Genomic DNA, 22,342 nt, shown 5'->3' on the forward strand with positions numbered 1-22,342 from the left:
TCCATACATTTTCTCAATCATGGTTCTGCAGGCGGTCAATCAGACTTTTTGCTAATTTGGTAAAAAAAAAAAAAATAACGGTTAAAACAAGCATTTGATCGACAAGTTAAAAAATGCAAGGGCCAACACTTTGTTTCATGAAGTGCAAAAGATTCATTAACCAAAGAGAAGGTCAGTTTGCGTTGTTGTCAGCTGACTTGTACTTCACAACACATTCCTAGTGTTCTTCCATTTCTCATAGCAAAAGTGACATTGCAACCCCCTGCAGAGTGGCGTCCTTCATCCCTCAGTGAGTCTGCTGTCTAATGAGGGGCTTAGAGCCATTACTTCATTGCCAAGTGCTTTGGCTTTACCATCAAGTTATACAGCCTATCTGCACTCGCCTCCTCCTTTAAGGTAAGTGCAAATAAAGACATATTGATATTCAGGATAAAACGATTTGAACACATTTGAATTCCTTGAAGGCATTTCTTTTTCTCTTTTTCACTGAAACATGTTTCAAATAGGGTCAGATTTCATTTTGAAATATATGTTTGCAAAGCTTTTGTTTATAATTAGGTTAAATGTATTGTTGTGGTTGTTGTTTTGTGGATGTCGCTTTAATAAAAATAAAATATAATGTGGTCTTTTCTTTATATGTAATATGCAATAAAAGCCCAATTATAAAATAAGACAGGTATATGATATCATAACTGCATGTAAAATGTTTGTAACAACTAACCCATGTCAAAATTGGCAAAGAATAGGACAAAACTTTATTGAAGCCAAACACAGTTTACTCAGTACAAGTGAATGGAATAATTGAATATAATATTAATAGTCAATAATTCCTGTATTGCTGCATTGATTTGAAAACAAACAATAAATCTACAGTAACTTGAAATATTGTTTGTTTTCAAATCAACAAAAATATTCTGAAACATAATAAAACATCTCTCGGTATATGTCTATAAAAAATATCCTGTTCTCTAATTTCAATACAAATTATACCTAATCCGCATCAATGGAAATAATGTTATTCATTTTAGCACACTGAAGTAATTATAGAGTGAAATTACCCTATTCTAATCATATTGCAACTAAGTACAGGTTATCATCATATAATTGCATTCACTGTGTGTCAAAACAAAAACAAATTTTAAGTTATATAGAGTACAGCTAAATAATCATGTGAAGATTATTGTGCTATTTTGAGCAGCCAGTGGCAAATCAAAGTCCTCTTCTCACACAAACGTAACATGTCTGAAATGAGTTTTGGTGTGGGTCTTCTACCTCTTGCTGTGATGTGCTTTTTTCATGTAACACCCTTTTACCAAATGTCAACTGGCAAATAAAGCAGAGCCCACACCCGGAGAAGACCCTGATTAAGCTACCAGTTCTCTTTAGACAGGGTGGGAGGCAAGAACATGCTAAATGTGGGTAAATAAAGAATTATAGTCCTTTAAACGGCTGAAAGCTCACATGGTGGTAATCATTTAAAACCCTTGCAAATACACAAATACACAAGGTAAAGCCACAGCCACTAACTGAATGACAGTTGTCTTATTTATGGTTTGCTTTTTACACACAATCTCCAGATGCTTGGAATATCACCATTATCATTCCATTATAATATGAAAGAAGAAAAACAAACTGAGGAAATATGCTAACAAATCATCTACAGCACAAAAGCTCCTCATCTCTGACAAGATAAGGTTGCTCATGACAAACATCTGGTAAGTAGACAACATTCCTTTCTTGGCTTTTGAACCTTCTTTTTGCTGCGAGGCTTTTCTGTTCCTTCAAGAGGACAATTGTTCTGGTCTTCACAATGTCTCAAGTATGTACTCGTCTATTAAATGTTAGGTGCACACTTATGTTAACCCTCCTGGTCATCCGCAAGCAACTTCCCATGGCCTATATAGGGAAGGAATGATACCTTGCTCAAAGACAACTCAGATATTGGGGGAGGTCATATCAGAGGTCACAAGTCGTATTATTCTTCCCTTCATAAATGTACAACTGACTAAAATTTTCATTGCGCTAATTCCTGCTTTATTTCCGCTGCTTGAGGAACAATGCCTCAATTATATCTACTTGAAATGTTGCCATTGAAAAGCCAGTCACTGGGTTCGACCCCACAGGCGTCCACAGAGCAAGCCTCGGAAACATCAAAAGACACTGTTTATTCTTAGTTAATGGGCCTCTTGCTTTGCCTATTGTTTCCATTACTCTGGTTGTTTTTTTCAGTGGTTGATAAAGCTTTTCCAAAATATTTGTTGTTTAATTTTTGATTCATGTCTAACAGCTATTACTATGGAGTCAAATCAAAACAGAGATATAAGTGAAGTGTCACTTATTGCGAGTTTGGGACATGTAACAGTTTCCCACGGAAATGAAGATCTGTGCATTACTCTTCTTAACTGGATGTTATTCTATAATTATGTGGTATGAAATTGTAATGATTAAATTATACAGTATGTTGTAAAATGAAGATTCCCCATGCTTCAACCCACCGCAGTGCTAAATGCAAGATTAGTTCTTTCGCTCTTTGCTTAAATTCAACAATCCATTCGTCTTCTATGCCGCTTATCTTTATTCGAGTTGCAGGTGACTCTAAACCCTGAACTGGTCATCATTGATGATTTGATCATCAATGAATTGATGAGTTTTTTTTTTTTTTAAATAACCCATGAGACATATGCTCCTGTTGTGCATATGATTCGTCATCTCTGCTTTAAACAAGACTGGTAAGTTACTTTTAACAAGCCAACCAGGATAACCAGCTCACAACAATGTATGTTTGTTGGTTGTTTACAGAATCTGATTTGGGTTCCAGGTACTGGCCATGCTGTCCACACTGAATCACCACCATCAGAGTGCATGTGCACACTTTTAGGACGCTACCCTCCCCCCGCACATTCACCCCATGTTATGTTCCTGGAAGCTTGGAAAGAAGTAATCAATGAGTCATGTGTCCTGATAACAACCAACTCCCCATGGGGCATCTTCAAAGGGCTCCTGAGGAGATGGAGAGAGAGAGGCATTGCTCTCCATGGGGTAATTACAAGTTGGAGCTGAATGGTTTCTTCTCCTTTTCAGAAGAGAGCTTAAAGACAGTCCTGTAAACAATTCAACGAGTCCTGTTAGTGCAGCAGGAGGTGTCTTCAACCACTGTGCTCCAACTGGTGATGTCATGGACACAAATTCAAACTGTACTCCACTGTGTTAAGGTGCAATGGTTACTCGGTAAAAATATTATACAACAGCTGAAAAGTCAGGAGACACACATGGAGACAATTTCATGTTTGGTGCAGCTGAGTACACGGCTCTCTGTCCCGTGACAACCAGCCAAGTGTTTGGGTGCTTCTCAGTTAAATGGGTAATAAACTAGACAAACACAACAGTGAGCAAACCTGTCTGGCAGTCTTAAAGCATTTTGTTTGTCGGCCCTGCTTGGAACAAGTGGTCATCCAATCATGGAACTCATTTATTTTATAAGACACTTTAAATCATATGCTCATTGAAAAGGAAAATCTGTCATTTATTAGATGAAAAAATTGACGCTGCAGCAGCTGCACAAAAGAATCCGGGAGTGTTGCATATCTGTGTTTTCAGGTGAAACATTATCATAATATCCATGAAAGTTAGATAGTCAACGCTTGAGAGCGTGTGACCAAATTGAGACTGTATGGGTGAGGATGATATGACTCCCATGAGCCTTGTCAGCACAGCAGTAGAAAAACCAGTCATTAGCTCCATTTAATGAGACAGTGCAATAAAGAAATGTGTGTGCACTCATCCTCTGGGTGATTGTGTCTGAAAAATTCTTCAAAATAAAACTCTTAGCTTTTTTCTGCTGTGTTTGCAAGGCAAAGAGAAAGCGTGTGTATTGTATTTGAAAGGTGCATTACTAATTTTGTATTATTGTGTCATGCAATTATGGACAACTTGATATGTTTTCGCTGTTGCATAATGTAGTTGAGATAAACTTGAGTTTTTCGTGTCTTTCAAACATCACGCTTTGTTATCTAAATAAATTTTGAACTTTTATAAGCCCCTTTAAACGTGTATTGTTATTATGAATACTATTCTTATAAATAAGGCCACCAATATACTGCATTTGAAACCAAATTACAGTGTGCTGCACTGATGTTATAGTGGCATTTAGTAATTTGTTTGATTTATATTTTTGGGGTGCAAAACTGAGCATCGTTTTACACAGTGAAGGCATAATTGCAGACGAGCATCTGACTTTGCTGGTTAGCGTCTAATGAAGTGACCCGCGAGAGCACAAAGAAATTGACGCGCCTATACGTCTTAGGAAATGATCAACCACTACCCCCTTGTGGCTATAAACAGACCGTGCAATTTAGAAAGGGGGCTTAATGTATTTGGATGTTTGGTTCAATCCATCCATCCATCATCTCTACTGTACTGGAGCCTAACCCAGCAGTTATCGGGCAGTAGGCGGGTGACCCCGTCAACCGGTTGCCAGCCAATCGCAGGGCACACAGAGACAAACAACCATTGACCTATGGGCAATTTGGAGTGCTCAATCGGCCTACCAAGCATGTTTTTGTTTTGGGGATGCGGGAGGAAAGAGTTGCCGGGGAAACCCCACATAGGCACGGGGAGAACATGCAAACTCCACACAGGGAGGGCTGGAGGTGGAAATCGAACTCATAATCTCTGAACTCTAGGCAGACGTGCTAACCGTGCCGCCTGGTTAAATATCCATCCATCCATTATCTGTACCGCTTGTCCCCATTGGGGTCGCGGGCATGCTGGAGCCTATCCCAGCAGTCATCGGGCAGTAGGTGGGGGACATCCTGAACTGGTTGCTAATCAATCACAGGGTTACTAATGGGCAATTTGGGCTGCTCATTCGGCATACCAAGCATGTTTTTGGGATGTGGGAGAAAACCCACGCGGGCACGGGGAGAACATGCAAACTCCACATGGGGAAGGCCGGAGGAGGAATCGAGCCTGCACCCTCCGAACTATAAGGCGGACGTGCTAACCAGTGCATCACCGTGCCGCCATTCTGGGTTTAATATAATTATAAACAAATAAACAAACATATTTTTTGAAAATTTAACCATCCATCCATTTTCTGCAACGCTTGTACCCACCCTAACCCATTGACCCATAACACAGTCAATTGCAGTTATAAAATCCACAAAATTTGATTCAATTACTCTCTACAAAAAATGTCAAAGATCTGTTAAAACAAAACTCCCAGTTGCCTGGCTTGTGCTAAATGCTTTTGTAAGCGGTTTGGATGCTGGCGTTGTCTCGTCATGTGACAACTTGTTCACTGTGTCCAGAAACAATCGCCGACGTAATATGAAATCATTGAACGCATCATCACGCCCTAATTTTCCCAACATCCGGGAACTTTAGAACTAGCCAGTGTGGAGACTGGTAAGGAGGGCAGCGGTGGAAAGTGGAAAGATGACAGCTGTCAGTGGGGACAAAAACACTTCGAAATTCTGAAGAGAGGACTAATGTAGGACCATTAAACTGCCGAGGGTGGAGGATAACATCTTTGCTGTGTCGCGGGTTATTTTTAGACGTCGAGAAGGTAACTTGGCTTTATTTGAGTGGGAAATATGAGTGGAAGAGCTCTCCCCGTTTTCGCTGTCTACTGAGAGAATGGACGGTTAGCTTCACTGTTTAGCAAGCTAACGTAAGATGAGTCAGTCTGATCGACTTCAACTTATCCCATTGGGTTGCTAGTGATATTAAAAATATATTTGTGCAAAAGTTGCGTTTTTGTCCCGGGTCAGTAAAAATTATGTTCAAACTTGTCAGGCCAATAGTTGATGGCTATTTGAGGACAAATGCTAGTTAGCTAGCTTTAGCAGTGTGCTGACAAGCGTAACATTTTCCTTTGCGTTGCCGAGATAACTCTCAATTACAGGACAGTTAAACAGATTTGTCAAATTCCGTATTTCCAAAACGATAGTGATCAAATACTGTTAGTAGTGTATTTTGGATGTACTAGTGGGTGGAAAACTTGTGGAGTTCGGTGACGTTAGCAATTTGAATTTGGTTAACGTTGGTGGTCATAAATTGCTAAACAATGAATTTATTCGTGACGATTGTGTTTGTAAGTGTTGATCTAACATCAGTCGTTTAATATAAGGAAAACAAGAACACCTGAAATGCGGTCAGAATGGTTTCAATGTCCTTATGGCGGTTTTCTTTCTTTTGTCTGTACCAGCTAGTCAAGGTGCTGTTCCTTTTGTAAATAAAATCTGGCAACCGTCTAACGGTACGAATTAGTCACACGTCACTTTGTTGATGATGAGGAATGTCATGTCGTCAAACCATTCAAACACATTATGCACCTCCAGTTCAAACCAGACTATTGTAGTCATGTATTTTTTAATATCAGTCGTTTTTACAACGGCATGCTCAAATTCTATGCTTGTCAGGTTCCAAGCTGGTTCATGTCATGCACAACTGTTTACCCTGTTGCATACATGAGTAATGTGTTTTTGCTGGAATAGAAGTTAGAGATAGGGAGTCTGTTATGGCCAGCCACATGGAGACTTTAAAAACATGCTGCAATATCAGGAAGTGCAGTTGTGTTGTATTTGCTGACCAGATAAAAACTTGGCCTCTGTTTTCTCACTAGGTTTTTACAACAGTTGAATTCAAGCCATATAGTTTTGCGGGTCTCCGGAGGAGCTGCTACACTTGGTGGGACAACATGGGGACACAAGGCACTGGAAGGAAGCGTGCCCCGCTAAAAGATCGCTTCTCTGCAGAGGATGAAGCCTTGAGCAGTATTGCACGAGAGGTAAGTGTTTAAATTGTGAAAAAAGACATGATTTTTGTTTTCAGTAATAGAATTGACTTTGTTTTCAGCACTTGTCGTTCATGTCTCTTTATAATTTTTCCATTCAGAGGTGGTTCATAGATGATTTATTACGCAATCTAAAATGTAGGCACTGTTTGAAGCCTTTATCAGCACTTTATCAAAAGCTTTGGACATTGATCTGTGCCTATTCAAAAGCAGTTTAATTGAAATCCATGCTCTGTGATGTTGTCAGTTTATAACAATAGCAACTAATTTTCGGAGCAATGGTCGACTTCCTGACCACTATCAGATGTTATACTGAGTATGTAACACAAATACCAACATACATTTTAAAGTTATTTTATTTACGCATTAAGCGTCAAATGTTAGTTACTGCCTTAAAATATAGTGGTCATCTACGTTAATCCCACTAATATGTTGATATTCAGGTTGTGCTAGGGGCAGCTGGTTTCGCTGTACCATGTTTTTGTCTGAGGGAAACTACCTGTCTTGTAACAACTTGTCTGTGTATTACTTGACTTTGTTCTGCTGCAGGGCTGCCATTCTTTAGCTCTTTTTTTTTTTTTTTTTCTTTCTTCTTCCTTCCCCCAGAATGCTGTTGTTACTGTACTAATGTGGATGGACAACATACAATGGAACTATGGAATTATTTTCCTATCACAACTTGGCTAAATATCTCTTTCTTTGCTCATAATTTGTAAATTGTTTCATACCTTTACACAAATATTGTTTAATGACTCATTTTAAGAATGACTCCTGTCTAAAGGCCGTCTAGGCTCTCATTCTTGGGCCCTAAGTGCAAGGCTCCATTTGCTTTCTTTACAGTCATGGAGGCCTGTCATAGAAACATGAGTCATCTGACCCACCCGACCAGCTTCTAAATTTGAATCTCTTTGCAACAAAACAGTGATTAGATTGACCGTGTGGGGAGTTCAGGACGTCATTATGCAACCTGTTGAATATTGGCTTTACAAAGCAGCATCTGCCTTGTGTTTTAGATTTTTCCTTACTTGGCATGAATCCCCTCAGTAATTTTAACTAATATTTTATCATTCATAATATTGTCACCTTTCCTAGTCACTGGAGTACATTCTTCTTACTATTGGTTATTGACCAGCAATATTTAGATTCTGCACATATGCGTTGTGTTTGTACAGGAAGTGTGCTTCATGTTGTGATGATCCACAAGGAAGAGGCATTCACTGGACACTTGAGAGGGGACCGAGTTGACATGTTTTAGGTTTAAATGGATGAAAGACATAAGGGTTGAACGAGTGTAAATAGTCAGTTTTGTGTGGCGTAAAACATGACGTGCCTTTGTCACCTCATCTCATCATTTACTGTATCCCCAACCCACCAATAATGCTTTAGGAAAATATTAACCATTCTTGAACCTTGACCTTTTGCCACATTTCAGGTTTCAAACTTCCTCCACCCATCCATTTTCTGGGATCTGCATTTCCTCACAAAGATCAAGGAAGCTTTAAAAACAAAAATCTAAAATTTGATTTTGTGTGTGTCTATTGGAGTGTGTGTGAAGAATCAACACCAATTGGGATACAATCATGAAGTGAAATCAAATTGATAAGATATTGAGATTTTTTTGTCTTACAAATAAACTGAAAAATAGGGTATGCAAAATTCTGAACCCCCCTTTTTCTGCCAACTGACTGTAGAAGTGACCCCATGATTTCTGAATGATCCAACGTTGCCCTAAATGACTGATAAATCCAGGATGAGCCTACACTGTTGGTCTCAGGTGTTAAAAGAATATTGGGGAGCAAACACAATCACAAATCGAAATTCAGGGCAATTCTGGAAGAAAACCTGTTAGTCTGCAAAGACCTGAGACTGGGATGGAGATTTATCTTCCAATGATCCTCATCTTAAAGCAAAAAGTAATGGTTAAAAACGAACGTGTTTAAAAGGTGTTAAATGGCCAAATCAAAGTCCAGACCTGAGTCCAATTGAGAATCTGTGGAAAGATCTGACAACTGCTGTTTACAAAGGGGTCTCAATGTAATTTACTTGAGCTGCTGTTTTGCATGGGAGAATTTTAGCTCTCGATGTACAAAACTGGAAAGGGTTACACAAGTGATTGTAAATGCTGAATGTTGAGCACTACTCACACTAGGAGTTGTCATCCTGTGAAGATGAGGTAAAGGACAACCCAAGGCATGCTGACGAAAGAGCTATGGAAATCTTTGGCTCATACTAACATTTTTGTTGACTAGTAGATATTAAACCAGAATGGATGTACAGTATTTGGAGGAAGCCACTGCTGGAAAAAAAAAACATTCTACGGGTTTGAAGTTGGATGAGCACCAGGTAGTTGCCAGCACTACTGGCATTCTATTGTGTGGATAGACAAAACAAGATTTGATTTATTTCAAAGGAAAACGCAGTCCTATGCATAGAGGCAATAAAGGTACACCACAGAAACACTTCAGATACCCTATACAAGTCTACCGACATAGTTTTAAAGTTAAAAAATATATAAATTATGTACTACACTGTTGAGTTGACGATTGAACTTGTGTTCCGATGAATAAACCAGTCCCATGACATGTTTGTTAGCGAGCTGAGGCTATATATAAACAGAGCCAGACCTCTGCCGTGGCTCTGCAGAGCAGCTCATCCGACAGACAGCTCAACAGGTGCAAAGCACAGGGCCAGCCTTCTCATTGGGATCTTCCAATTCCATCTTTACTTTGCACAAAGCATACTATAGGCAATACCCAACAAATGCTCTGAACAACACTGCAAAACATTAGTTATCAGCCATAATGCTGCTGAAGTTTAACAAAGATTATTTTATGTCGACCCATTCTGTATAGGTATCAGGCTTCGTGTTAATTGTATAAAATGGAAACCCAAATACCCCTTGCTGACTTTTCTTGTATTAGAAATTACTGTCCATGTGTCTGCATTGAAATAATGAAGCACCAGAAAGGGAACGTTTATTTATCAATCTGGCTTCCAATGTGTGTTGAAATCTATGCTGACTGCAATTATTGAGTGGCTAACAATGTTTTGTCCTACAGGCGGAGGCCAGGCTTGCAGCAAAGAGAGCAGCACGGGCGGAGGCCAGGGATATTCGGATGAGGGAACTTGAGCGTCAGCAGAAAGAGGTATACATTTATACGATACCATTTTATAAACTAAATGTACATCGCTGACCAACATTGTACGTGAGAATTATTCAACCTTAAAGGTCCTCTGCAGTATTTGAATAGAAGGTCCTCAGATTAGAACATAACCCATTCAGGGAAACCAGTTAGCAACAGCTTTGTTCAAATTTAGAATCCTTCGCAAGCAAATTGTGGCAATTGAATTAATCAGTTAAAATTTGATGAATCCGTTGTTGGCTTAAACTCCTACCATGATAAAAGCTTACTGATCATTTTCTTTGGGTTCCCTATAGGTAAGTCATACTTATTGTAATGATTTAACTCTGTAGATTTTTCAGGAAGAGATAACTGAGATAGAAAAAAAATATATTTTACGCACCCTTCTCATTCATGTTTATTGTGCCTTTTTGCTGAGTGAAGTTACACTGGTGATCCAATGGGGATTGAGGAAAAAGCAAAGCAAATTTTCTCATCAAAAGAGAGTATGTGAAAGTTAAGTCTCCTAACATTTAAAACTTAAAGCCTTTTTTACTTTGTCAACTGTTAAAACATTGTAATTAAGGGTGTTCCAATCACTGCTCTTTGTCATCGATACCAAGACGATCATCCATGAGTGCCATCAGCCGATTCCTGTACCAATCATAGGAGTTACCTGGACTTTTTTCTATATTAGAGCTGCTTAATAACGATTACTTTAATCATTTAATTGAATTGAAAAATTAATTGATGAAATTTATTTAAAAGAAACATCCTATTAAAATGGCCATTCTTTATCATATTGACAGTGTACACAGCCTTAGTTACAGGCTACATAGTAGTACAAGCTGACAGTGGTAGTTTTTCTTGATTTGCAATGAAAAGCATTGATCGATATATGCCGATCAAGTATTTCCACGGAAATTGGCTAACCAATCGGAGCACCATTAATTACAATATAATATTGTTGTTCCAGAGGTAAGTCTTTTCACATAGATACTGAATTCAGGTCACTTGCAAGCTCCAGTCATTTCATTTTTGTCGGCTGACTTTAAGCAAGCATTACGGCATTGCTTCTATTAAATAGTGTTTTAAAAATGAGTGAAATCTATGTTGACTGCTTATCTAATGTAGCTTTGGTTGAGCTACTTCATGCAGTGTCACATTGCAATAGTGTCTAAATGATGCCCTCTGTATCTTGTATTCACTTGGCTCTGAATATAATTACATTCTATATAACAACCTTTTACCATCTCATGCAGAATACTTGTTTGGCTGTGAGGCTCAAAATATTTTTTACAAACAAAAATAAACATGCGAAGAAAAACCTGCTGCATATCCACACAAATACCAACATTTCTATTCTTGTAATAGTTGCTGGCCACGTTTGACATTTCAGCAGTTTTGGGTGATGTATGATTGTATGTTTTTCCTGGCACTTCCTTCCTCTGTCCAGCTTTCTTACCGCTCATCTAGCAGCAGTAGCAGCAGAAAATGGGGTCAGATCCACCAGTGGATGGTAGGCGAGTGGGGGGTGTTGTAAGACCACTAACGTAGCCTGTTGTGTGCGATTAAATTCCAGTCAGTTTTCACCCTTTACTCATGGGTTACTGGCCATAATGAGCCTTCCTCCAGAAATGGCACTCAGCTTGACTTTATTAATGGTGGGTGCTTGCAATTTCGTTTGAACACAATAAGATTTTTTTCAGATTTCATTTATTGTCAGTTAATTGATAATGCATGTTAAAAAACTGTTTTGCATGATATTAGTCTAGCTGTTACAATAGAGGAGCAGGAGATTAATACTGTAGTGTTGAGAATGTGTTTTGGAATTTTTGAATGTTGGATTAATGAAATACAACTTGCCACCACTTTTGTATCGATGCACTTTTCTGGAAGAAATATTGAATGACTAACAGTGAAAGACAGGTATGAGTGATCTCCATTTGGTGATGAACAGAATGATTTTTTGCATGGTTTGGGCTTTCCATAGCAACGTTTTGGCCTCATCCAACCCTGTAATTAAGCCTCTTGTACTCTCTAATTCTTACCAACTTTCTTTTTTGACTTCAGGCTGACTCAGAAAAAGCTAGAGCCACTAGTAGTAGTAGATCAAGCAGCCGTCATCGGGTGTGTATATTTCCCTCCTACTTTCCTACTTCCTTTTTCCTTCTTTCATTTCCTTTTATCCCTCTGTCTTTTTTTCGTTGTCGTTTGTTTCAACATCAACAGGGCCTGGATAATGATGTCATGTCTGTCCGCAGCTACAGAGTGCGTACTTTACTAACGCTTAAAAATCAACACTTGCCAAAAACATTGTTGCTAGGGAATGGTTTGTTAAATATTTTTTGTTCATGCTCATTGTGGATGTATGACAATGTTTATGTACTACGTGTGAAGTCAACCTCATCAGACATCCGTGACTTGAGCTCTAGCAAGAGTCGAGCCAGTTCTCGTAGGAAAGACATCTTGGTGCGTTTTGCATGAATGTTTTGTTATCTTTGTGCGGTGCTGAACTGTGTGCTGCCTTGCAACAACGGCCTACTGTTTGCTTTTAAAGTTGGATGTTTAGCTCAATGCAAATGATGCAACAGGAAGTGTGGTTTTGAATTAACTGAGATAACTAATGGTACCTTGATGCATTACGTACCTCCATAAAGTAAGTAGCTTCTTGTGAAAATTGGTGCTCCTGAAAGAGTGTTGGCTTGATGGCTTCACTGACCTATACCTAACAAGCATTGGTGAGACTTCTCCACCGTCTATTTAATGTTCAGCCTTTTTTCTCCTTGCTCCTGTTCTCTAGTCTGATGGTGTGACAAATAGCTCCACTCTCAAGAGTTCGCGTTCCACTGTATGTATTTCTTTCTGACACGTGCATATCTGATTCATCATCGATAGCTACTTATTAAGATTGTATGACTTTTTTTTTTTCACGGTGAAACAGAGTTCTGTATACAATGATCTACATGGCCATAAAAGGTCTTCATCTAGCTCCTCCAGGAGAGATCTGCTGGTCAGTAGTACTTCACTTTCATTGTATTTGCTTTGACCTCGTAACATGGAGTAGTGCAAACTTCTGGTGGTTTAACTACTGAATTTGATTTTGACACAATCTACATTGCTTAGTTAAGTGGTGCCATGATTTACCATGAGCTGCTAGAGCTGTTCACAAGCACCAGAAAACTCTTGTCTGAAGTTTCCGTAATGTGTTGGTTCCTGATTTTAATGCTACTGCATCAAGAGATTGAACTTAGCAGGCGGGCACAGAGTAATCAATCGATTGAAATTGTTTTAAAACTAAGTATACTTTTTGCTCTGGATCCCATCTCGTCAGAAGGAATATGATCCCTGAAACTTTATAGAGATAGCACAGTTGCCCATTGAACCCCAAGTGTTGCTTTACACAGTGTAGTGATATAAAATCGGGTTCCATGATTGTGTTTTCTGTTTCTTACTTTTTGGGGGGGGGATGTTGTACTATGTTGCTGTCCCTCCAGACCGGACTGTACCACGATCAAAGGAAATACACCAGCCTATCGAAGACCAAACTTGAACCTCCTTCTACCATATCCACCTATCAGCCACGACGGGTCTGTCTTCCTATCCAACTCTTTTTCCTTTCATACACAGACTCCTGGGTATAAAAGCCTTTGACTACCATTCTAGCCTTCACAGTGAACTAACACATCGAAAATTGCTATAGGTTGATGATTTACTGGACATTGTTGTGTAAAGGTAGAGCTCCGGCAGCATTAAACATTTGCCAGCGCTCTGGCTACAAGCCTTGGTGAAAGTTCCACAAATCGTGCATTCGTTTCCATGTAGGCTACTGCTAATCTTGCTATAAGAATTTCTCCTCATCACATGAACTGACATTCCACTGTCCCCCTGCTATTTGACAGGCCACCCCCTCCTCCTCCTCTTCCACCATTGGCACAGGGCTGGCACGTAGCTATAGCATGGTCAGTTTCTGTCCGTTGGATGGACAATCTCACTGCATGCATTTGAGAAGTAGACCTCCCCCTCGCTTGTGGCCATACACTGTACATGCTCTAGGATGCCCCCAGGCGGGATGACAGATTGTTTATTTTTAGCTCCTGGACAATCTCAGCTCTTGGCAGAGGCCACTGATTTATGCTTTAGCAAGATTAGAGGTGTGTGTCTGTGTGATCAGGCCTAAAGATCATTTATCCTAATCAGGATTGTTCTTATCTCATTTGGAACTGCAGGAGAAGTTTAAGCTACATAGCATTTGCAACATTTTTTACCCAATATAAAAAAGTTGCATTATGAAAAAAAAATGAATCACCACATTTATTTCAAATACATTAATGGATTATATGGCAATGGCACTAATTCTATATGCCTATTCATCTTTCAAAATAAAATATTAATTGTCATTTGTCCTTATTTTCTCTTTGCAGAGATTAGTTCTAACTTCCGACCAAAAATTGTTTAAGCTCAATATTCTGATTTGGCATATCTCCTCCACTACTAACTACAATTTCAACAATATCCCGTATTTCTTCAGCAATACCAGCTACATTATTCCTGGAAGAGTTGTTTCATTTTTTTCTACCATCTATACGTAAGAGTAAGGACAGATTTTGAATCAAGTCAGAGTGTTTGCCAGACAACACTGAAAGGAAATGGCTTCTAATAATGGAATACAGTGAGTGCCTCTACTTACTGCATGAGTCTCTCGAGCCTAACAGCTACACAGCTCTCTGTTTTTTGCTGAGTCCTGCATTGTTTCCGATATGTGCCCTCAGGCCTCTATTTATGACGACCCCGTTCTTTACGGCTCAAGTCTGGGTTCAAGAGCAGTAAGTCTTGTTAATGCCAAATGACACCACAACGGCCTACTTTGTGCTTTTGACTTAAGTTCTGTCCCTCATCTTAATCTCATTTTCTGCCACATGTGCCACCGTTATCCCTTTTCACACAGCCCTCTGAATATAGCTGGTACTCCTCTGGAGCCAGTTCCACTCGCAGCAGCCCTGTGGTGAGCACTCTAATCAGCCTCCAATTGCATGATGTCCGCTAACATCACACGCAAGGTGTCCCCTACTGCAGGGCTTCTGAACTTTGATCATCCATAGCCTCTGACTTAATATTAAGGATGCTATCGTTAGCCACGATGTATGTGAATCAAGGTTTGAGAACCTGTCTTTTGAAATTGAAGTGAAAGTTTGCATTATCCATCTGATACATAGTTCCGTCAGCCTACCAAAGTGGGGATCCTCACAGTGTATGTTGTGCTTTGTGTGAATATTTCCGTGCGTCGCCTGTCAGAATTCCTCGGATGATGACACCACGAGCAGCGTATCTCAAGAACGCTTCAAGAGAGGCCGCAGGGACAGTGCGGTGAGCTTTAGGGACAAGACAGTGCTCCTCCATCTAAAATGTTTTTCACTTGTCGTAGCTATTCATCTCAACTCATGCTGTTTTGTTCTCAATACCATATATTGATCTGTTATTTTTTCCCCGACTTCTTTCTGTCTTCCTCGTTCGTCTTGTGTCTGTCGAAAGTAGTCGTCTGACTTCTCTGACATGAGTGAGTCTGCAGCTGATTATTTCAGCCGCTCCAACAGAAGGGGCAGTATTGTGTCTGATCTGGATGATTTGAGCATTCCAGATCTGGATGCTGTAAGTCACCGAATTCAGTTCTCAGCATTGAGTGATGCAATATATTTTTTATTGCATGGTTTGAAATTAACATTTTCAGATTCATTTCACGGTTTGTGATTTGGCAATCTTATGACTCACTCAGTAAAAAGCCTTCTAGTAGTTCAGCTTTGCATTTGTATTAAAAAAAAAAAAAAAAATCATGATAAATGCTATAGTTATGATTAGTCGTGTTAATTCTGTGAACATGCAGCACTTGCCTCAGTTTACCTGAACTAATTTCCACATTTTTCCAGAGTGGAGAACTGCTTCAAGCATGACTACTAGTTTCTCAATTTACATATTACACGATGTAACATAATGCAATATTTCTTTTTTTCAGCTGGACGAAAAATGTGACAAACAGTATTCAGATTACAGCAGGGTAAGTTTTTTTACCCCCACAACATTGAGCCTTAAGTACATGTGATGCAATTTTCAGTCGACAGCAAGTCGCCAAATGTGTTTTTTAAAGGTGTTAATAATGCACGGAAAATAATGAAACAAATCAATGAAATAATTGTACATGGCACTTCCAAACCCTCACCACGACATTTGTTCTCATAATTAATCACACATCCATTTCATATTTTTCAGAATGTGATCTTTCACTAACATGGTGATAGCACGGTCGCAATGATAGGATCTCCTTGATAACAACAAATTCAAAGTGAAACCTGAATTTTGTAAACATACGCACCTTGAGAAATCTCAAGAACCCGTTTGTCAAGTTTATCAAACCCTACCTCAAGCAATTGACAGTGACAATGCCAGCCGCAGGATCTTTTGACTCTTGTGTGCTGTTAGATGCTTTGTTGTGTGTTTTATTTTGACTGGTCGCCCGTATGTTGTGTTTCCAGCCATCTTCCCGCTGCGCCACCCCGGGCCTCTCAGCAGCAACTTTAGCCTCGCTGGGTGGAACCTCATCGCGACGAGGCAGCGCAGACGCCGGCAGCGTCTATGACCCAGACACTAGTCTGAGCGAACTAAGGGTAAGGCAAACAAACAGCACTTAGCTTGTGCTGTCACATAAACAACTGTAGGGGGGCGGAGCTATGAGGGTCGTGGGAGGGGAAGGTCATTACACAAACATTGAACTCCAATAAAGCTGTGTAACATTTTATATTTATTTCACTCTATGGTCTATTACTGTTTTGTGCCAATGAATCTCTCCAAAGCATTGCTTCTTTTTTGTCCTCTCTGCTGTTCCAAATATTTACTTGGCCAGTTTTTCTGTTATGTTTGCACGGGAGGCCGGGATGTGATATGTGACCTTTAAAGCTATTCCTTATATGTGAATGTGCTGATAGTTTGCCTTTAAGAACCGATTGTCATTTAAGAGAAGGCAGCACGTGTGCTTTGTAATCTCTCCTTGATCATCCCTACCCGCTTTGTAGCCCAGTTCAACCATTCCCTCCATCTGCTCCACAGGATATCTATGAACTAAAGGACCAGATTCAGGATGTAGAAGGGCGATACATGCAAGGGCTTAAAGAGCTGAAGGTAGAGGGGCTTGAACTCACAGCATGCCTTCTCTTGTCCTCTGGGAGCAGTACAGCGTCACTAACCCCCAGTCTCTCAGAACCCCACTTGTACCCCCCTAACGCCGCGGCTAGGTTGTCGCTGTGCTCCCTGTCTGAATTGCAATCGATGAGTTTTCTTTTGCATGATCTTCCCGCACTTTCAACACTAAGTCTGTGGCCACAAATAAAGACACGCCCACATTTCTGTGAAAGAAGTAGCAGTGATATGCTTCACCTGCTGACTGACGGCAGGGATGTTTTGAATTTCTGCCTTTATAATTAACTGACTGAAGTAGAGTTCTTTATCACTCCTAGTTCATAGAAGTGCTTCTCTTTTAGATGCTTGCTCTGCAAATATACAGATGGCTTTAGAGAAAAAACAAGTACTACCAAGGAGGTGTAGAAGAATTCCTAGGTCACGTAAAATGTTGTTTGACTTTGGATTTTATAAACACAGGTGAGCAGTGATTCAATCATCTTGCTGTGTCATTAACATGTTCCATTTCATTTTAGGAATCCCTTACCGAGGTGGAGGAGAAGTATAAGAAAGCAATGGTATCGAATGCGCAGCTGGACAATGACAAAGGCAACCTCATCTACCAAGTGGACACATTGAAAGACGTCATAGAAGAGATGGAGGAGCAAATGTCAGAGATGAAACGAGAGCTAGAAGAAAAATCAAAGGTGAAATCGCCAATCAACTTGTTTTGTGTCAATTCATCTGCTGGAATTCGGTTTGTTTGTGGTGACTTATTTGAAACATGCTGGCTTTTTTTTCTTCAGGAACTAGAAAGGCAAAAGCACACATGTACGGTCCTGCAGCATAAACAGGAAGAGTTGAAAGAGGGAATCCGCCAGAGAGATGAACTTATTGAGGTGCGTTACGCTTGCTCGTGTTCATGTGTGACCCACATTGCTCGATATACTTGTCAGCACAAGTGCTTGTTATTCAGTGCAGGAACTTGATAAGGACTGATTGACACTGGCCTTCCTCTAATTCATGTATATTTACTTTAGTCACTTATCACCACAATCCTGCGTCTTCCTTAGCACTGTGGGGCAAAAAAAAAAAAAAAGGAAATCCTCACCCTGTTTTAATTATGTCCGTGCATTTTTGCTTCTTCTGTCTTCCATTGACTATTTTCTTACTCTTTTGTATTCTGCATTGGTGTTACTGTTCATCACGTCTCCAGGAGAACCAGCAGTTGCAGGCTAAGTTAGATGCTTTCACCAGAGAGATGTTTGACCTGCAGGAAACAATAAACTGGAAGGACAAAAAGATTGGGGTAGGAGCTCCCACGTAGTCCGAGAGGCACAAGATGGTCCGGCTTTTAGGCCACCTGGATCTTTTGGCTCTCATGCATAATGGACCGTTGTGACACAGACAGCCAACTCACAGTTTGTGCATGTCAGAATAACAAGATGTTTAGTTGTGAACCGACAAGCTTAGCAGACAAGAAAAAAAAAACAGCTGTTGCATAAAAAACACGATGGCTAGTGTTATATAAACTTCTGCAGCGTGTTTGTAAGCACATATGGCTGTTGAAAATGTAATCATCCAGCATGATGTGCACATTTAAGATAAGAACCATGATAGGCCATGAAGTGTTTGTGTTTCCCTCCTTAAGCACTCTTGTCCTTCATCCTTTTGTCTTTTCCCACTCACTTTTTCCTTTGTAACATTCCCACTGTTGGTTTGGCATGCACAGCGCATGGTGTTGTCCGTGAGGCACCGCAAGCATGTGCTGGTGCATCTCTATCCACTGTCCAACTTCACTGTGTCTTGTCAATTCTTGTCTTCTGTCGTCTGTGTGGCCAGGCCCTAGAGAGGCAGAAAGAGTACTTTGATTGCATTAGGAATGAGAGAGATGAGCTCAGACATGAGCTTGCTGACCTCAAGGGGAAGGCCAAATCAGGAGAGGTAGGTTGTCCTGCTTGAGACGTGGCTTGCTTATCAATAAGAACTTAAGGTGGTGTTAAGTTTACAAACAAACATAACTTTCAATGTTTTTTTTATAAGGTTGTCTTCAACAGTCTTTAATTAGATGTTCGAAAATTAAGCACTTTACTGCTTTGTATTATTTAGTCCAAGGTCTGTAATTGACAACTAATCGATTACAAATATGTTATTGCTAATCAATTAATCGTTTGGATTTTCATTCAATATTTACCAAGTCTCAGAATTCCAGTTTCTCAACAATAAATGAATGTTTAATATTGATTTCTGTAGTTCTCCATGTTAGTGGACAGATCATTTTTGTGTGGAATCCAAATCCTCTCATAAAAATGTCCCTTTTGTGAAAGTGTATCTAAGTACAGTCTTTAATAAATTACCTTTTGAAATATTCAACAATCTTACAGAATGAAGCGAGCTGTTGTTCCATGGCTTGGTTAGTGATTAGTTCTCTTATGGTATCCTCTCCTGTAAAGTTGTAGATACTCGCAATGTTGACTGAAGCCCAGAATGATGTTGAGGGCGGCATTACCGTAGATAAGTGGCTTCATTCCCGCTTGTGTTGTCTCCTGACAGACACACGGGCTAGTCATCATCCCAGACGGCACACCAAACGGAGACATCGACCACGAGCCCGCGTCCTCGGGAATCACCGTGGTCTCGCAAGAAGCCGCACAGGTACTGGAATCTGCAGGAGAGGGTCCGCTTGGTAAGTTACACAAATGGATTTTTGTTGACACACTAGAACGTGTTTGCTCGGCCATTGGTCTTACTGACCACCAAAAGTAAATGTAGTATGGTGGCCTGAATTAGATTCTAATAAATTCTAATATTCTAGATTCTGATAAAGCTTCCAAACTGATTGTTGCGCATGTGTCTTTTCCTTTTTCTTTGACAGATGTCAGGCTACGGAAGTTAGCTGAGGAAAAGGATGAGCTGTTGACTCAGATCAGAAAGTTGAAGAATCAATTGGAGGAAGAGCGACAAAAACACTCAAAGGTGGACAGTGTGTACACTGACGGCGAGAAGATGGAGAACGGTACCGACCTTCACTTCATTGAAATGCAGAGTAAGTTGACCCTTTCTTGATTGCTCTCCACATTTATCAAACTCATCTTCCTTCATTTTAAAACTCTTTTCATCTTCAGGAGATGCCAACAGACAGATCAGTGAATACAAATTCAAGCTTTCAAAAGCGGAACAGGAAATGGGTACAATGGAACAAAATGTAGGTACAGATTGCTTGTCAAATGCTTCAGAAATGTGCAAATAACCAAATGGTTCCCTCATGTTCTTATTTCAGATAAACAGGCTGGAAGGGCAAGTGTCCAGGTACAAGATGTCCGCCGATAACTCTGAGAAAGTAGAAGATGAACTGAAAGCAGAGAAGCGCAAACTTCAGAGAGAGGTAAATATGAACTATTTGGTTAAATTTGGGATGTACATTCAGAAAAAGTGAAACCAGCTACAACAAGGAACCACAGCAGGTTCAACTAAAACCACAAAATTTCATTGAATAAAAATCTGATCAATTATTGCTAATATATAATGCAAAAAGCTAGAGATGGGCTCATGAAAATTAGCATAGATGTTAATAATACCGCACTGTGAGAATCATTGTGGTTTACACGATATAGTAGTAAAATGTCGTAGATTAAATTAGGTTGGTCGTTTAATTGCAAGCACGCTGTGTGTAATCCACAATGTTGTTGTCTGGCAGCTGCGCACAGCTTTGGACAAGATCGAAGAGATGGAGATGACCAACAACCACCTCGTAAAGCGGCTGGAAAAGATGAAGGCCAATAGGAATGCTCTCCTCTCCCAGCAGTGAGCCAAAAGCGGCTATGGCATCACCACAGAAGCCCTTAAAATCGCACCGCCGACTGCCATGTAGCGCCTGGAGCTGCTCATGCTCTCCAAGCTCTAACACTTCAAAATGTGTAGCTCACCCAAAAAAAACACTCAATTCTACAAATGGACAAAATAATGAGGAGCGTTGCATTTCTTTGCAAACCAAACGTTTTGGTTGTTGCCAAGCCTCAAATGTAACAAAATATAACATCAATGGGAAATACATGTGAGGAAATTTCTAGTTTTGTTTTTGTTCTGCAACATTTTATTCACATGATTTTTAAGTTCATTCTTGCTGGGTGCTTGGCTGTTTTTTTTTTTTTTTCCATTGTTTTGCCTAAATTGCATGAATGATTATCAGGATGCTTTTAAAAGACTGTCACAGCTGCTCTGGCCCTGTACCTTCCAGCTTCCCTCACACAAGTCAAGTAAGTGCCTTCTCCATCAAACAATAATGATTTTTAACTGGTGGTACAATATGTATTTAAAAAGGTGCAGATGGAAAATATAGCCAGCCAACTGCTGCAGTTTCCTTCACTTTTTTGTCAAATATTTAAAAGATTTTGTGTGAATAAATGTGTAATTTACAGACTTGTGTTAACCATTTTATTTCAAATACCAGGTGCAAATGCGTTCAACAGTCGCACAATCTTTTCTCTGTTTCTCTCCAAGTAGTTCAGAAGGGATTTGCTAAGGGTTTAGATTCATTGAAACACATCCAGTTTCTTTTCCGTTGGTGGAAACTTTGAAGCAGCCTGTGATTTTCCACACTTAAAGTTGCATTACAAATCATGAGCAGAGCATTTATTCCACCATCTCTTCTTATGACTGTTGGGGCGTGGAATGTTCATGTGGTAAAAGTGAAGTGCGGTGATGTTATTTTAAATGTCGTTTACATAACTTAAACGTTGCTCAGAACCACCTTATGGAAAGTTATTCACAGTGGTGTGAAAAAAGTGATTGATTTCTTTTTGTTTTTGCATGTTTGTCCCTCTTAGATATTTCCCATCATCAAGCAAATTTAGATATTAGTCAAAGACTAAGAAACAATACTTTTTCATGGTATTGTATTTGATGTTGTGCTCAAGGTTCATGTAGTACAAGTACACATTTTGTCCTCTAGTTAGACAATTCCTTGCACTAGTAGAATGACTGTAGCATGGTAGTGAAACAACTAAATTATTTTTCAATTACTGCCTTCCCCTACTGCATGATAATTCTGCACAATATAGAACAACTGTTACTAGTGAGGCATACTTATGAGCATTTTGGTGCTACTAGTAGGGTCGAGGAGGCTAATGTAAATGCCACATTCCTAATAGTTAGTGCAGCACAGTAGTTTACTAGCATAATTCAATACAGTAGTAGTAAAACAAATTGGTGAATTGTCTTGTAATGACAAAGGCCACACTAGTGAATTCAAAGTGGA

General features: G+C 39.7%; 1 protein-coding gene and 1 long non-coding RNA gene across 9 annotated transcripts; one reads left to right on the forward strand and one right to left on the reverse strand.

Annotated features, from left to right (window-relative positions):
* Positions 1-5,371: 5,371 nt before the first annotated feature.
* Positions 5,372-21,502, forward strand: lrrfip2 (leucine rich repeat (in FLII) interacting protein 2). Of its 8 annotated transcripts, XM_088385064.1 has the most exons (27): positions 5,372-5,566; positions 6,626-6,790; positions 9,856-9,942; positions 11,375-11,437; positions 11,992-12,048; positions 12,151-12,189; positions 12,319-12,390; positions 12,722-12,769; positions 12,863-12,931; positions 13,416-13,508; positions 13,821-13,880; positions 14,691-14,744; positions 14,867-14,923; positions 15,214-15,285; positions 15,454-15,567; positions 15,929-15,970; positions 16,446-16,577; positions 17,017-17,088; positions 17,622-17,792; positions 17,892-17,984; positions 18,302-18,394; positions 18,928-19,029; positions 19,639-19,771; positions 19,961-20,131; positions 20,211-20,290; positions 20,366-20,470; positions 20,783-21,502. In XM_088385064.1, the coding sequence occupies exons 2-27, from the start codon at positions 6,701-6,703 to the stop codon at positions 20,891-20,893; spliced, it is 2,280 nt and encodes a 759-aa protein (XP_088241190.1). In that variant the 5' UTR covers positions 5,372-5,566; positions 6,626-6,700; the 3' UTR covers positions 20,894-21,502. The 8 variants fall into 8 exon arrangements, with proteins under 8 accessions (XP_088241190.1, XP_088241188.1, XP_088241187.1 ...); XM_088385062.1 differs by having other exon boundaries at positions 11,992-12,189; XM_088385061.1 differs by having other exon boundaries at positions 12,151-12,390.
* LOC148393453 (uncharacterized) lies at positions 16,693-19,760 on the reverse strand. Its single transcript, XR_015860392.1, has 2 exons — positions 19,595-19,760; positions 16,693-18,930 (listed from the first exon to the last, which is right to left on the reverse strand). It is a non-coding gene; the product is annotated as an uncharacterized LOC148393453 (long non-coding RNA).
* Positions 21,503-22,342: the final 840 nt, after the last annotated feature.

The sequence above is a fragment of the Syngnathus floridae genome, chromosome 9 (genome assembly GCF_059516105.1).
Source record: "Syngnathus floridae isolate MCC-2025c chromosome 9, RoL_Sflo_1.0, whole genome shotgun sequence".
Taxonomy (NCBI): domain Eukaryota; kingdom Metazoa; phylum Chordata; class Actinopteri; order Syngnathiformes; family Syngnathidae; genus Syngnathus; species Syngnathus floridae.

Bases quoted from the DNA above. Each gene is read 5' to 3' on its own strand.
- lrrfip2 (XM_088385057.1), top strand. From the start codon at position 6,701: ATGGGGACACAAGGCACTGGAAGGAAGCGTGCCCCGCTAAAAGATCGC. The intron at 12,932-13,415 runs GTCAGTAGTACT...CTGTCCCTCCAG, and splicing joins CCTCCAGGAGAGATCTGCTG to ACCGGACTGTACCACGATCA. The intron at 15,568-15,928 runs GTAAGTCACCGA...TCTTTTTTTCAG, and splicing joins GCATTCCAGATCTGGATGCT to CTGGACGAAAAATGTGACAA.